Source organism: Cucurbita pepo, chromosome LG20 (assembly GCF_002806865.2).
Source record: "Cucurbita pepo subsp. pepo cultivar mu-cu-16 chromosome LG20, ASM280686v2, whole genome shotgun sequence".
Taxonomy (NCBI): domain Eukaryota; kingdom Viridiplantae; phylum Streptophyta; class Magnoliopsida; order Cucurbitales; family Cucurbitaceae; genus Cucurbita; species Cucurbita pepo.
The window spans coordinates 1909064-1924819 of record NC_036657.1 but is presented as its reverse complement, the minus strand read 5'-3'; the positions used below and the strand labels follow the sequence as shown (position 1 = coordinate 1924819).

General features: G+C 33.7%; 2 protein-coding genes across 2 annotated transcripts in view; one reads left to right on the top strand and one right to left on the bottom strand.

Annotated features, from left to right (window-relative positions):
• Nucleotides 1-5172: 5172 nt before the first annotated feature.
• On the bottom strand, nucleotides 5173-6753 carry LOC111782664 (probable pectate lyase 22). The gene is made up of 2 exons (XM_023663462.1): nucleotides 6577-6753; nucleotides 5173-6470 (listed from the first exon to the last, which is right to left on the bottom strand). Exons 1-2 carry the CDS (start codon nucleotides 6702-6704, stop codon nucleotides 5363-5365), a joined length of 1236 nt encoding a protein of 411 aa, XP_023519230.1. The 5' UTR covers nucleotides 6705-6753; the 3' UTR covers nucleotides 5173-5362.
• A 4453-nt stretch (nucleotides 6754-11206) lies between these two features.
• LOC111782662 (probable Ufm1-specific protease) overlaps nucleotides 11207-15756 on the top strand; it is a 5350-nt gene continuing 800 nt past the window's right edge. The window contains exons 1-11 of the mRNA XM_023663461.1: nucleotides 11207-11475; nucleotides 11639-11995; nucleotides 12511-12779; nucleotides 12934-13021; nucleotides 13151-13326; nucleotides 13456-13546; nucleotides 13822-13935; nucleotides 14043-14090; nucleotides 14168-14244; nucleotides 14849-14937; nucleotides 15527-15638. Of these exons, the coding sequence (XP_023519229.1) occupies nucleotides 11283-11475; nucleotides 11639-11995; nucleotides 12511-12779; nucleotides 12934-13021; nucleotides 13151-13326; nucleotides 13456-13546; nucleotides 13822-13935; nucleotides 14043-14090; nucleotides 14168-14244; nucleotides 14849-14937; nucleotides 15527-15638 (1614 nt within the window). The 5' untranslated portion in view covers nucleotides 11207-11282. The remainder of the gene's footprint in view (nucleotides 11476-11638; nucleotides 11996-12510; nucleotides 12780-12933; nucleotides 13022-13150; nucleotides 13327-13455; nucleotides 13547-13821; nucleotides 13936-14042; nucleotides 14091-14167; nucleotides 14245-14848; nucleotides 14938-15526; nucleotides 15639-15756) is intronic.

The following is a 15756-nucleotide window of genomic DNA, read 5'->3' as shown; positions in this document are numbered from 1 at the left end:
CTGATTACCATACACAACGAGTCATATCTGCGGTTACAAATGATATCAGAGTCAGATACTGAGCAGTGGATCAAGACACTAGGCTCCTAAAGAGGTGGATTGTGAGACATTTTGAGTGAGTGATATGTAACAGGTCAAAGAGAACATAACATTCCTAATCTAATAATAAATGCCAGCTAAGTTTCTCACCCGTACTTATTAAAAATAATGGGTCGGGATCAACCCATTACATTTAAAATGATAATTGGCGTCTTATTAACGACGGTTGAAAATTCGTCAATTAACCATTAATATTATTATGTATAAATCAGTTCATAATACTATGAACACTAATACATTAATTATATCAAAACAAAAAAGTCGTCCTCATTAATTATATTAAAACATAAAATCATTCACATTTTTCACATGTGTCCAAGTGAACCTAACTTTTTTTTATAACAACACTGGAGCAAGATAGCGAAAGATACTAACGTAATTATTGAAAACCGTACATAGAGACATAATTCAAGTGGAAAGAAAATAGGATGCAAATAATAACCACACAAATATGTACATTAATAATTTGGTCACATAAAGCATATCATCTTGTTTCACATCTCATTTCAAAATCACCCACAACTATACATGTGTCGTTGTCTATTTCAAATAAGATCATCAACAACTTGAATTTCATAAAAGCTTGAAGTTCGTGTCCGTTAAGAACCTCTCTTCAAAAGATGCAATTCCGTATCAGAAGGAGAGTGACGAGACCACAACCCTTCTAGCCCAACCCACGAGCAAGTCTCTTCTTTCTAGTCTACATCAAGTATATTGATATGCGGCAAAGCAATGTTCGAGACGAAACCAAAGTGGATCTGTGGCAAAGCGGTGCCGTTTAGTGGCTTGTACTATATCGTCATTTTGGATTCCTAACCTATTTCAACTCTAGAGTGAACGAACAAACCAACCCATCAAATTTATTAGGTATAAAATTAAAAATTTTAGGTTTAATAATTAATATAATCACCGATAAATAGTTTAAATTATTAATTAAAAAAACATTTGAATATGTGAGGCCAGAAATGCATTTGAGGCACGTGACATGCACGGATATTTATTAAAAATAATGGGAAAAGTACGAACACCCAGTCACAGAGTAACAGTTAAATTTAATATTATTTTATTCGTACATAAATAAATAAAATTTAATTTTTAAATGCGTACTCCACGATTATTAATTTATTATTAAGTGACGGTTATACACGGTCAAGGAATGACGAGAAATGTGAAAAATCGGCGAAGGGCGGGAGAAAAATATATTATTTCTAAAAAAATAATTAGGGATTTAATCCGGCAAATCTTTTAATTATTTTTGTTGATTTCATTTATTTATTTTTTAATTCAAACAATTAATTAAGTGGAGCGGTGTATTGGATAATGAAATATATTTGCCTATGATTTTTAATTCATTTCAATATAGATTTATTTATAGCATTTATTTATTTATTTATTTATTATTATTATTATGGTATAATTTATGGATTGTGATGTCCTAATTGGGGAGGAAAACACACCACCATTTAGAAGGGTGTGAAAACCTTCCCCCAGTAGACGCGCCTTGAGGGAAGCCCGAATGAGAAAGCCCAAAGAGGACAATATCTGCTAGCGGTGGGCCCGGACCGTTACAAATGGTATCAGTGCTAGACACCGAACGATGTGTCAGCCTTCTCGCTGTTCCCCGAAGGGAGGTAGACACGAAGCAGTGTGCCAGGAAGGACGCTGGGCCCCGAAGGGGGTGGATTGTAATGTCCCACATTGGTTAGGGGGGAGAACAAACCACAATTTAGAGGGGAAGCCCGAATGTGAAAGCTCAAAGAGAACAATATATGCTAGCGGTAGGAATGGGCCGTTACAATGTTCAGAAAAAATGAACCAACCCCATCCAAAATGCTAATCCAAACCAACCCAACCCTTATAGGGTCGGGTTGAATGTACACCACTACCTAAGGGTGTTAGATCTTCAATTATTGGGCATCCTTTTACATAAGCCCAATGGGCCTAAATGAAAGATCCATTTAGGCCCATAACGCTTGAAGACCGCATTTTCATCCAGGCCTATATCATTGGGATTGACAACTTCGCTTTATTGGGCTTCATTCAATTTATTTTAATAAAGTTATATTAAAATCAAAGGCTTAAATATTTATATCTTACATTTTTTATATTTAAAAAATAGAAAAAAAATATATTTAAACAAATTATGTTAATTAAACTTTATGCTTCGGGGAAGTATTTAATTAATTTAATTATGGATTAAGTATGTTTATAATCATAATTACTACTTATAAACATCATTAAGATTGGTTTTATAGTTAGAAACGTGAGAAATCATTAAAATAATAATTTGGATAAATAGCGATGACCAAAAAAAAGCCATCATTTACTGCGATATTTCTTCAATTAGAATCACCGCTTACAAGTTGGCCCCACAACTTCTGGAAATTACAAAAGTTACCCAAAATTTATGGGACTCATGTGGAGGAGGGCTCTAGCTACTTTGATATTAGTTCATGTTTCAAAATTTTGAACATTTATTACCTCGAACGACTCGAATACTAATCGGGTTTAAGTTTAGCAGCAAAAAAAAAAAAAAATCAACCCCGTAACTGATAGCGGAAGTAGCTGAAAATTTTACGTGAACAACTAAAATATTAGACTTTAGCACCCGATTAATGATATTTTAGAAATACATTGTTTATCTGTTTAACGTAATTTTTACTCGAGAGGTCTCGAGAAAAGAACAAGAGAAGAATGGAAAAGGGAAGGAATTATTGGATTGAGATAACTTGATTCCATTTCGTTTTCTTATTCGGAAATTACCGTTAAAAGTATAATTTGACTTCTATCAACACTCAATTAGCTTTTATGACTCATATTTTACGGACTCGGATTGAGATAACTCTCAATCACTAAAGCACTAATCCAAACAACCGTTGTAATGACTCAACCATAAATTCAATCTCCATTCCCTACAGATTTGCTTTAGTTTATAGCGTTCTTTTATCCAACATTAAGAGAAAAATAATTTTATTATAAATTAGATACAGTATAAATAATCGAGTAGGGTGTGACATCGCCACTTATTCCACCCAATGAACCGTTCCTATAAGTGTAGGTTTTTTTCAATTCAAATGTAATACTATGCATATTGAGTTGAAGTGTAAAATAAAAGTGACGCATTACGAAGATAAAGAACTTCATAGATATTCTTCCGATATTTTTCAACGAAACTGTAAGGAACATTCAAGTTTGATGAATTTGACACATACGTTGGGTTAAAATATGAAACTTAAAAACTTTCGTTTTTTAGCCCATGGCAGCAAGAAAAAGGCCATCTTGTGCTATACTCCAGTGATCTCTTTCCTACGAAGCGTCTAAGCACAGTTCACTCGCGTTGATCAATCAAGAGTTTTGCCGTGTTAGACGAACACGACTCTCCACAATGGTATGATATTGTCCACTTTGAGCATAAGCTCTCCTGGGCTCTGCTTTGAGTTTCCCCAAAAGGGCTCACTCGAATGGAATTAGTATTCCTCACTTATAAACTCCTGATCATTCTCTAAATTAGCTGATGTGGGACTTTCATCATCAAACATGCCGCCACTCGTTATCCTTAAGGTTACCTATTGTATCATACGCGAAAAAAATTAGGAAAAAATATGTAACGGGCTAAAACGAATAATATCGAACAACAGTGAGTTTGGGGTGTTACAATTACGTTGTCACGACAAACGCATAGCATTAAAACGGGTGGAGATAGGCATAGTCAAAAGGACACTGAAGGGGGAAAGAATAATAAAGGGGAAATGGATATGTGAAAGGGAGTTGAAGAAGAAGACTTAAATGGTGGCATGTGGTATGGCAATAAACATGACCTGTTTTTTGAAACTCTCAATTAATGTTAACAAACAAACCCATCATTCAACCATGTACTTATACTTACCCATGTGCTCTCTTCTTCCTCCTCTTTTTTTAATTTCGCCTTTTTAACTTTTTAGTTGGTCGGTACCATAAATACAAAATTTAACAACTTATTCGACTTACGAACTTCAACCTACCGACAACTATTGTTTCGAACAACTGTTTGGTAGTTTACGACGTTTGTTATCTCTATCGAAATGTCGATGCGTTTGAACGTATCTAACGATAATCGTTCGTTGGTTAAAACATCTTTTAACCTTTCTTAAAAAATTTCAATATGGGTTAGAATTCACCTATCTCGAACAACCGTCTAGTAGTCAAAACATCGTTACATTTGAACATACCTAACCATCCGCATTCATCGTTTAATTGAATCATTCCTAGGTTTGAATTATGACCATATATTTGTTGTTTAATTTGGACGGGTTAAAAGGATTTTCTTAAAATAAATAATAAAAAAAAAGACCTGCCGACAAAAATCGATCAAAATGCTACTGTTTTCGTTTTTAATGCACAGAATTCAAATAAAAAAAATATTTTTTAATTAAACTAAACTATTAATCAACACATTTCTTGATTTTGTTCCATTTGGGATCTTCCATGATTTTTTTAGTATATATATATATATATATATATATATATATATATATTGACTTTTTATCGAACTCGGTTGTAATCTTTTGCCCTCGGAATTTTGTAAATTAAAATATATATATATATGTATATTGAAATTAGTGGCGTAAATTTTCAAGTCCAAAGATATGAAGTCAAATCGAACGATTCGAAAGTAGGTTGTAGTAGAAAACTTTTACTTTACCAATCTCGGGTTTCTTTTCAATTTATTTTAATAATAATTTTTTAAAAGAATTAACAAGTTTATTAAATATAAAATAATTTAATTTTGTGCAGGATAAATCTAAATTTAAAAAATAAATAAATAGTTGGATGAAATTTAAAATTTAAAAATTTAATAGATTTTAAAAAGGAAAAAAACTAATTTATTAATAAATTACTATTTTAAAGGACAATGAAAAATTAATAATATTTATGGCGCCAATATTGTATTAATTAATAATAAAATTAAATGAAGATATTCAAGTAATTGTGGTTCTTAAAAATTAATAAAAGATTTATAAAAATTAAAAGATAAATCTTCTTTTAGTAAAGTTTTAATATTAAAAATAATAATAAAAAGCAAAGAGAGAGAAATTACTATATCAAATATCAACTCTTCTGCATTTGATTTGACCGGAGACCATTCAGGTTCTTAAAAGGAAGCCCCCAATAGTTCCAAGAATTACATACAGAGGTTGTAAATTGTAATAATTATAAAAACACCCCAAAATAAAATAAAAAAAAAAAAAGAAAAAAAGATACAACAATTCGCTCAGTGCAATAATCAGCAGCGGGAGCCCTTTCTGCAGCTCAGTGCACCCGCATTCGTCGTGATTGTTCCGACCAGAGACGACGGCCGCGCCCCTAAGCTCGACGCTCTGGCGTAGCTGGACGACGATTCGGCGCCGGAGGCTGTGAAAAACGCACCGTTTACCATCAGATCCCCAACCGACCGCCAGTTCCAATTCTTCCATTCACTCTCCGGTGCATCCTCGTATTTCGTCACTTCTTTGCTGAATCTGTCATTGGGTGCAACGAATCTGTTCCCCTGACTGTTGATGGTCGGCGCGGCGCTACCTCCGATGGCGTACATTTCCCAATGCGTGTAGTCATTGTTCACTACATGGAAGTACCCATGTCGGCATCTGGGCATTCTTTGAACAAGCCCTTCGCCGAAGTGATTGAAAGCTATGGTGACTTGCATATTCTTGTCTTGTGTGTACGAATCGCTGTGGCCTAATAGCATCACTTTATCGTGATGCGTCATGTAATTGTTTGAAATCGTGATGGCTGTGGACCCATGAATCGCGTCGATTAAACCATCGTTACAGTTTGATAAAGAGCAATGATCGACCCAAACATGGCTACCACCGAAAATTGAAACGCCGTCGCCGTCCGATATGGTTCTGAATCCGAAATGCCGAGGGGAATCTCGAACGTCGGTGTTTCCCCCTGGTTTACAGTCGTGAATGTTGAGACCGTGGATTATGATGTTTGTTACGTATTGAATCGTAATGCAGGGGCCGCCGGCGATGTGGACGCTCGCACCACGGCCGTCGATGGTTTTGAAGGAGTTCATGATTAGTTCCTCTTTTAATCGAATGACCATGTCGCGAGCGAAGATGATCCAGAGGGGTTCGTCTTGGATTACGGCGTAACGGAGAGTTCCTGGTTTGGGGTTAACAGGGTCATCGTCGCCGGCGTCGGTGACGACGTAGATTTGGCCGTCACGACCGCCGATGGCGTTTTTGCCGAAGCCGATTCCACAGTCAGCTAGTCTCTGACGATTTTTCTCCCAATTCGGGTCGCACCGCCAGCAATCGTCGATGGGATTTCCGGTCCCACATGAGAGATACCCCAAATTTCTCCTCTTCGTCGCATTGATTATGGATCTGTAACACAGAGTGGAACGCACATTTCAAAACAAAGAACAAAAAAAAAAAAACAAAAACAAAAACAGAGGTTAAAACAGAGGTTAAGATGGGAATGTCGTTTTACCTGTGTACTTCTTCTACGACGAGTTCCGGGTTGGGTACAGCGGCAGGGGAGGCGGAGAGAGCGGCGGAGAGAGAGACGGAGAGGAAAAAGAGGGAGAGGAGAGAGAGAACGACTGTTGGCAGTGCCATTTGAGAGTGGAAATGGAAGGAGTGAGAGGTGAGAAAAAACAGAGGAAGAAGGAGAAGTATATAAAGAGATTAAGAAGGTTGAGGAGGTGATTAATTGTGTGATTAAACTAAACTAAACTAAACATGTGGGGCCCACAAGTAAGTGCTGCTGGAGGTTGATTTCTGGTTTTACGGGATTCCAACCGGGTAGTTTCGGCCGTTAAATAATCCCTAAATAATGGTAGGCGCTCGAAGTCGACCCTGACGCTACAATAATAATAATAATAATCATAATAATATATTTATAATTTGTTCAAAATTTTCAATAATATCCATTAATTTTCAACTTTCAAAATACCATTAAATTTTTAATAAAATCTTCAAATATATATATATATATATATTTTAATGATATTTTTAAAACAAAATGGTAATGATTTCGTGAACGCCCATTTTTTCTAATGTTGGAGGGCGTTTTAACGTATTACATTAAATTTTTAATTAATAATTTATTAAATTAAGCTTCGATTTTATTAATTTGGTATTTTGTTGAAACTCGTGTTTTGATTTGACTAAATAATATAAATATATAATGTTTAAAATATTAGTGATGCAAAAAAACAAGTTATACATCTTAATAAATCAAGAATTTCGTACATATTTGATTATTGTTTTTAGGAGTTGATTTTATATTTTTATTCAATTTTTTTTTTATAGGGCAATATAATTTAAAAAAGCATTAAATATTCATATTGATTCCCCATAAATCCCAAAATAATAGGGCATATAATTGCTTTACAATAAACAATTTGTACACGTCCACCAGCATCCAGTGGACCCCACTGTTTCCAACCCAACCAATAAATACCCATAAATTTTGGCCCCTTTTTCCACCGATTTCTTTTGAAATTTTCAAACGAAATTTAGTAACCCAACCAAAAATATTTATAAATTTATAATAATAATAAAAAAAGTCTAATAATATTTAAAAAAAATTGGGTAAAATTTTAAATAAATATTTTATTATTTAATTTTATATCTAATAAATCTTTAAATTAAGTGTCGTGTAGTTTTATAATATTTTCAATAATATAAAATAAGACGTAAAATTAAAATTTTAATGATATATTAGACAGTTTTTAAAGTCTAGTAACTAAACAGAGAAAAATTTAAAAGTTTATAACATATTAGATCGAACATAGCGGTGAACAATTTGTTAATTCTTCCTCTAAATTTTTTTGACATTTTGTTTTTTTCGTGTAAAAAACTAAGTCACTAATTGGTCTACTAAAAACATATTTCATCGAGATGCTTCCTCACTCTAATGAAAGTATTTAACATTTATATAAATTAAATAAATGAAGAATAAATTTATTATTTAGCCAAATTTAATGAAATATAGGTAACCTGGTTGAGAGGAAAATCTTAGGTAAGAAAAAAGAAAAGATATTAATTTGGGGTTAATTTTTTAAAACAAAACTATGATACTCGTGTAAATGAGAGGTATATAAATAAATTAAGACCACATCTAATAAGAGCGGTTACGAAAATATGATAATTAAAAAATGTTAAAAATAATTAGACGTCATTACTTATATTGACAAGGTGCACATTTATGTTCGGTGATTTAATCATAAAAATAGGTAACACGACGATGTTGTTGAAAAAAAACATTAAATAAAATTTATTAAAAGAAGTTTATCTAAATTTGGCTTAATTTAAAGACAAAATATTGAAATTTATGGACAATTAATTGCGCCACAAATCCTCGTGACAACCGCACATGCTTTGCACTCCAAAATCAAACTTCTAATAAAGCTAAAGTAGGGCCCTTTTTTTTTTTTTTTTTTTTTTTTTTAAAATTACTAGAGTTCCGCAAACCTCGCCGAAATTCCGCATGCGTTGCTGACATGGCATCGTCGTGTGAGTTTCCATTACACGTGGCACGGTGTGGAGGCCAAGAAAATCATTTTCGGTCCGTCACGTGGTGGGGATCTGTCTCTTAACCCTTTTTCCGGACGAATCGCCGTCGTCCGTCATGAACTCAAACGTACAACCGGGGGATTTGAGAATGTCTCCACTTTTTCTTTTTTCTTTTTTCTTTTTAATTAACAATGAAATTATTTATAAAACAAATTAAAAATTAAAAACTGCCTTGTAAGGTTCATAAATTAATTTTTTTTTTTTTGCAAGTTTTAAAAATATAACGTCAAAATGTATTTTATTTAAAATAATAATTTATATTACGTACTATTTATCATTAAACAGTTCATCAATTTTACCATTGAAAACACAATAATAAATTTATTTCGATTTAAAAAAATATATATTTACCATTTATTTGGTAATTATTTAGTTTTATTTATTTATTTATTTTATGGAAATTGAATAATTCAAAAAAATAAAAATGAAATGATTTAAGAGATTCAAAGGCAGGCATGAAGTGTTGAAGATAGGATAGGATCGAATAGCCCTCACCTCCATCAATTCTCATGCACGTTCAGTTACATTACACACGTGTTATGTCGTCAGCACTCCACATGGCAATCCCACTCAGCCAATCGTTATTTTTTTCACCAATTTTTATTTATTGGGTGGACAATCCACTTCAACAAGCAAGCACATGGAGAACCCCAAATTTCCACATCAAAAATAGTAATAAATAAAAATAATTAAGTGGAAAATGTTTTGTCGGTGGATTTTTGTATATTATTGTTCCTATTTTTAATCATAATTTTGTCAACCTAAACCCTTAAAACTAAATTTTCTTCTAATTATGATTATTTTTTTAATTACAAAATTCAACGCTAAATTTGTACAACTATTTTCCACCGACAGTATATATTTTTATTTTTTACTCGGTTAAAATAAAAAATAATAAAATAAATAAAAGGTGGGATTTTTGTGATTTAAAACCAAAATAAATAAATAAATAAAAAGGTTGATTACAAAAAAGGGCTCCCACTGTCTCAAAATCTCGACCACATGGTGCATAGTGGGGTTAAAATGGTCCCTCTCCTCTTATCTTTATTTATTTATTTATTTATTTATTTACTTTTTGTTAAAAAAATAAAAAATATATTAAAAAAAAAAAAAAAAGGGAAACGATATCCAACTGAGAGTTCTTTAAAATTTAAAAAATGATATATTTATTTTTTGAAATTAAATATATAAGTCACCAACATAAATACTAAAAGGTTGATTTTTAGAAATATTATAAGAAGGTCCTTTTAATTATTTGGGTTTAGAAATTATACAAAATGGTGCAATGATTTAGAGCCACGTGGTGATGGGTTTTAGTTGGCGGGGTAATTATATCACCATGTTAATTTTAGTTAGACTTAATGATTTGCTTAATTGAAAATTAAAATTCTTAAAGGTACCTAGTACCGGGAGGTGCGACATTGCTAAATTTACTTTAATTGATTGTGTCGGGTTACGAGATAATCTTAGACCTCCTTAGATCTTGGTTTTACATTAAAAACCCGATCCTTTGTTAAATTATACAAGAAAACATATTTTTATGTGACTATTATAACATTTTTTATTATATAATTATTAGAAAAGTATCTATTGATTTAAAAATTATATATTAATATTTAAAAATAAAATTTTATTGGATTTTTGATTTGTTTGATCATGGAAGTTAGAATTTTAAATGATTTATATTACCAATCAACAAACTTGAGATCTGGGCCTTTTCAACGTAGCCCATTACTGCAATTTGTGCGGCCATTGTTCTACAGTGGGCCGCTTGTAGCTCAATAAAGGCCCAGTTCAACTATCGACCACGAGATTTAAATATTGGGCCGGATGTAAGTAATTGGGCTTGACTGATATTTGGGCCTTTTCAACGTAGCCCATTACTGCAATTTGTGCGGCCTGTGTTCTGCAGTGGGCCGCTTGTAGCTCAATGAACGAGGCCCAGTTCATTACAAATAGCAAAACTTTATAAATGTGTTTGGTTCTCCTCCCCGAGCAACATGGGATATGACACGCTTCCTCTCCCTTCTCTATCTAAATGAGGAATTTCTTTACACGCTTCCTCTCCCTTCTCTATCTAAATGAGGAATTTCTTTACATTCGAACTGAATAAAATGAATTTTTTTATTCAAATCTACGTCTAAGCAAATGGTTCGAAGAACACGTTAGGATATATAAACCCACTTTATGGAAAATCTCTCATTGTTTTTATTTTTATTTTTTAAATTTTAAATCTACATTAATTACAAAATAACATAAACAATACTATAATTATTGAAGATCTCAATTTATTTATGTATCTTTTATTTTACATTAATTACAAAATAACACAATAAATTCAACAAAGGATCATGACAAGTCTCCATTATTATTATTATTATTATCGTTTTCTTAATTTCTGAATTTAAATTAATTAAATTAAGAATAAAATAAATTCAAGGGTATTTGTGTAAATTCAGTTTTCAAATACTCAAAGTTAGCCCATAACTAATTGGGCTCTATGGTGGTATTTGTGCCTTTCCGGCCTAGCCCAAATTGTGCGGCTTAATGCGTATGGTTTTGCAAGTTCCGGCGAACGACTTGCGATTCGGAGCTGCGAGCTAGCTTCAAGCATCCATGGAGGAAGTCGATGAGAAACGATGTATCCAAATTCTGCCGCCAAAACTCGTTCTCCAGAAAAAAGAGCCGGCTCTTCAATGGCTCATCGGATCGCCGTTTCTGTCGCCTTTGACTATCGTCTCCACTCTCAGATGCATCCATCATTTGTCTCCACAGGAATCTGTCTCGCCTGATTTCACCAAGGAAGCAGGTTAGTACCTTTATGCGAGTTTCATTCAAAGACATCCTGAATTAGAAGAATTCTATAGTCGATCAATTTATGATAGACTGCATTGAACTATTTAGTCTCGAGTGAACTGGATTTCTAGCCTCTTGTATTAGAATTAAGGAACTTAATCTGATTTTTTGAGCAGAAGACCTGCGGACGTTATTATTGAAGGGTTTTTATATTATTGGAGCATTGGTTGTTGGAAATTTCAACGTCGAAGAACATGCGAGAAAGGCAATTGATGCGGCGAGGAGACTGAATCAGTTTTTATCTCATGGAGAAAAGTCGGAGAAACAGTTGTTGATTGGAGCGGTTGCTGATTTCAATTCCACAGATATTCATTTTTTTATCTCCGAGTCTGGAAATGGCACGAGCTTGGATTCTGTTTCTTCTGTTATGTACGAAAATAATCCCGAAAAATATATTTGGGAGAGAGGTTGTCTGCTCCGGTGTGAACTACCGATTAGTGTACCGCTCTATATTCCTCTCGATAGTCCATCAGGTGAAGTTAAAACGGGTGGCTTTTTGTTTAGTTATCATAACTTTTTGCATGTTCGAGGGATACAATGCTTTACACTTTCACGTTAGAGATGCCAGTTTGTACGTGTTGATTTGGCTACATAACGTTTGCTTCAACTAAGGCACTGGAGCATACACAGGACTGTGGTCTTGCTGAATTTTAGCACTTTACACTCTGGAGTTCTAGTAGTCTAGCTGATAATCTAGGATTCAGGAACATTACATATACAAAAAGATATTATGACAGTGGGAGTTTATTTAAGATTGTTTGTATCTCTACCAGGGGGACCAATTGATCAAATGGTTTGTCAATTAACTTTCCTTGATGAAAACTAAAAAGTACTCAGCGTGCAGTGTTTTGTGTGCATACTATGCGGCATATATTTCTACCAGATACCTGCTTTGCTGTCTTGAAATTGTTTCTTTCCATCACTTTTGTTGCTTTTATTAAATAAGTGAGATGTGTGTTAATATCATTTGATCTCCCATATCTTTCAGATGTTGAAAAGACGTACACAAATGCCATAGAATCAGTTGTTTCCAAGTTGAGTGACCCACAGGTGGTATATGCAGTGGAATCGTTATATAAAAACTCCACAGAAGATCCTTGTCCAGTCATTCTACGTGGTTCACAAATGGATTTCCAAATTAATCTCTCAAAGATTAGGCATTTGAATGAAGGCAGCCAAAATGCTGATGGGATGTCTTTTCCATGTGAACACTTCTGTTTAAAAAGTAAAACTGAGTCCACAACGTTTTGTTCACAGGTATTGATTTTTTTTCCAGATGTTTTTTTGGCATGTGCGGCTTTCTGTGACTTATAAGATTTTTTTGGTGATTCTATGAGTGTTTTGCTTAGTTTCACCTTAAGAAACTAGAATGCGATCTTAGCCCTAGTATTTCAAGAGCTTTTTTTCTTAGAATGCAGATATAGTCCAAGTAAGTGTTCTTCTAAATAGCTCGGAAAAGTCTCAAAAATCTAATGCACCAGTTGTAGAATACTTGCCAGGTAGTTATTGATGTCAGTATTTACTTCATAACTTCACCTCTCCAGCCTTAAAGTGGTAACGAGCAGATGTTTGTCATGGTATAGGTGTTCTTACCACTCCTAATGGAAGTTAAATTTATGTACTTTCAGCTATGGACAAGGCCAGGCTTTTGGTTGTCGACTTGAAGGTAGAAGTTCTCTGTTATGCTGCCAAGTATCTTCCATTGACTTATGCTGTTTCAATGTTGGTCATTCCGGGTGTAGTTGATCACTTAAACTCGATGAAGAATGCAATATTACCCAACCTTTTAAAGCAACTTCCTCAGGTACACAGCAAGTTCTACTTTCATCCTTTTGATATTTTATTTAAACGGTCTATTGTTCTGTTTTCCTACATCTGATGTTTCTCCCCCCCCCCCCCCCCCNATCTTATCCATCGATGTTTGCTTCTGCAGCTAGTGCCATATCATTTTTGTCCTCCCGGATTTTTGCATCCAATAACTGCTACCTATGAACTCACTTATGGGGAGACTGAAATGAAGCAAGGTATAATTCAAAGTGTATGACCTCTGATATGCCAACTCTTGCTTATTGACACCATATGGTTGAACTTGAAAATATAAGGGTCGTTAGAGTTATGGTAAATTGTCAAATTGTGTTTCAACTAATTGTACAGGCACCTTTAATTTGTAAGTATCCACTCTCTTTTCAGGTTTGTGAATCTTTGCATAATTATTGAGGAACTGTGATTATTACTATTGTATTATTGTTGTCATGTGCTTAACTTGTCATTATGTACTTCTAACCATTTTCCCAATCAGTTGAATTAAGGAAAGCCCTACACCTAAGACTGGGGTTACCTTTTGATCGTCCTGTACTAAGAATTGCCAGTGCCTTGGATTTCTCTAGTAGGAAGGACAATTTGCCACGAAAGGGTAAGAATTATTCAGATGCAGTACATAACAATGCCAAACTTTGTTCTCCCTTTCTCTTTTGGTGGATTTTCTACGCTAAATGTCATTTTGTTTAATGATCTTAACAGGTTCCTTTTTGCTCAAAGATGTTCATATTGGAATTCCTAGTAGCGGTGGTAGGTTGCTAATAATGGATCTCAAATATTGTCTTTTCTGTTATTCTTCTCTTAGTAATCAAATTTAAATAATGCAGTTTCTGGTGGCCAAACGTCTATTGTTCAAGGGTCGTATGAGTACCATCATTATCTTCAAGAAGGTTTCAATGACTCGGTATTCGAACTTTCCATTTACCTAGAAGTTGTAATTTATTAAATTATCAAAGACACAATGAACTTATTAGAGACGGACTTTCACCTGAATATTACAAAGTTATAATAATAGACTACTTTAAATCCTTTAGGGAAAAGAAATAATAAACTTAAAATGTTTTTATCTGTGTTGTGAATGTCCTATACTGATAATATTATCCTTTAGGGTTTCTCCAAATTTGAAAACTTATCCGTTAAATTTGTCATCCTTTCTATAGATGGTCAATGATATTTTTAATTTGGAAGCGTTGGAGTTCCTCGTGAGCACAAGAACCATGTAAATTTGTTCACGTAAATATATGTATTTTGTAGAATAGACAATTCAATAGCCAATTGACTTGCTCTCTTCTGAAAAGGAACGTTGAAGTCAATATAAAATCATTCCTCTGCTTAGGATAGATAGTAAGCTGTGGAAAATTTGTTTGTTTTTGAAGGAATTTTTTACTCTCTACTGATATGCTTCAGTGATGATCTATGATGTGCTGGAAAATATACCCCCTTCTCAGGTGGGATAAGATAAAAAATTACTAATACTCCGATTATTATGACAACTACTTGTGTTGTAGGGCTGGGGTTGTGCTTACCGCTCTTTGCAGACCATCATTTCGTGGTTCAGACTCCAACATTATACATCCATAGATGTTCCTTCTCATAGGTATGAATTATAGCTTGAATTTGATCCTCATTAATGCTCACCCCCCCCCCCCCCAAAAAAAAAAAAAAAAAAAAACCACCACCACCATGTGTTTATTATTTGTGCTTTGTAGGTCTGATTGTGCTATGTTTTTCTTTCTTTGATATTTTGAAAATAGACTTTTTCATTGATATAGCGAAATTAATGTAAAATAGGAAAAATGTGTAACTCACTTCAGAGCGTACAAAAAACCACTAAAATCAGTGTTTATTACAAAGGAGTGAGTTTACAAGACAAAATTGAGAGACAATACCAAGGGAAAAAGATTACGATCAAGTACGAGAAAAAAAATATTTGAGTAACGTATCTTTGTATAGCTATTACTTCGTGTAGCATTATTTGATTACCAAGTACGAGACACTTAGCGAAGTTGATTATGCTGATTACCAAGTAAATAAGAAAAGATATCAATGATATTTACCAAATAAAGAACAAAATCAGCATAATCAATGATAGTGGTTGAAATGGCAAGTACTTTGTATAGCTATTATCTGCAGTTTGAGTATAAGAATATTTGAGATTCATGCATGACCAGTTCTACCTCTTTTAGGGAAATACAAGAAGCACTAGTGGAGATTGGTGACAAGGATGATTCATTTATTGGGTCACGCGAATGGATCGGCGCTATCGAATTGAGCTTTGTTTTAGACAAATTGCTCGGTGTAAGTTCTTATTTTATGAAACATTGTCCTGCATAACTTCTATATAATGACTTTTGTGAAAGCAGGAATTTTAGTAGTAGTAGTAGTAGTCGTAGTCATATACCCCCCCCCCCCCCCC

Coding starts and splice junctions, on each gene's coding strand:
- LOC111782664 (XM_023663462.1), bottom strand. CDS start 6,704: ATGGCACTGCCAACAGTCGTTCTCTCTCTCCTCTCCCTCTTTTTCCTC. Junction 6,471..6,576: donor GTCGTAGAAGAAGTACACAG/GTAAAACGACAT, acceptor TCTGTGTTACAG/ATCCATAATCAATGCGACGA.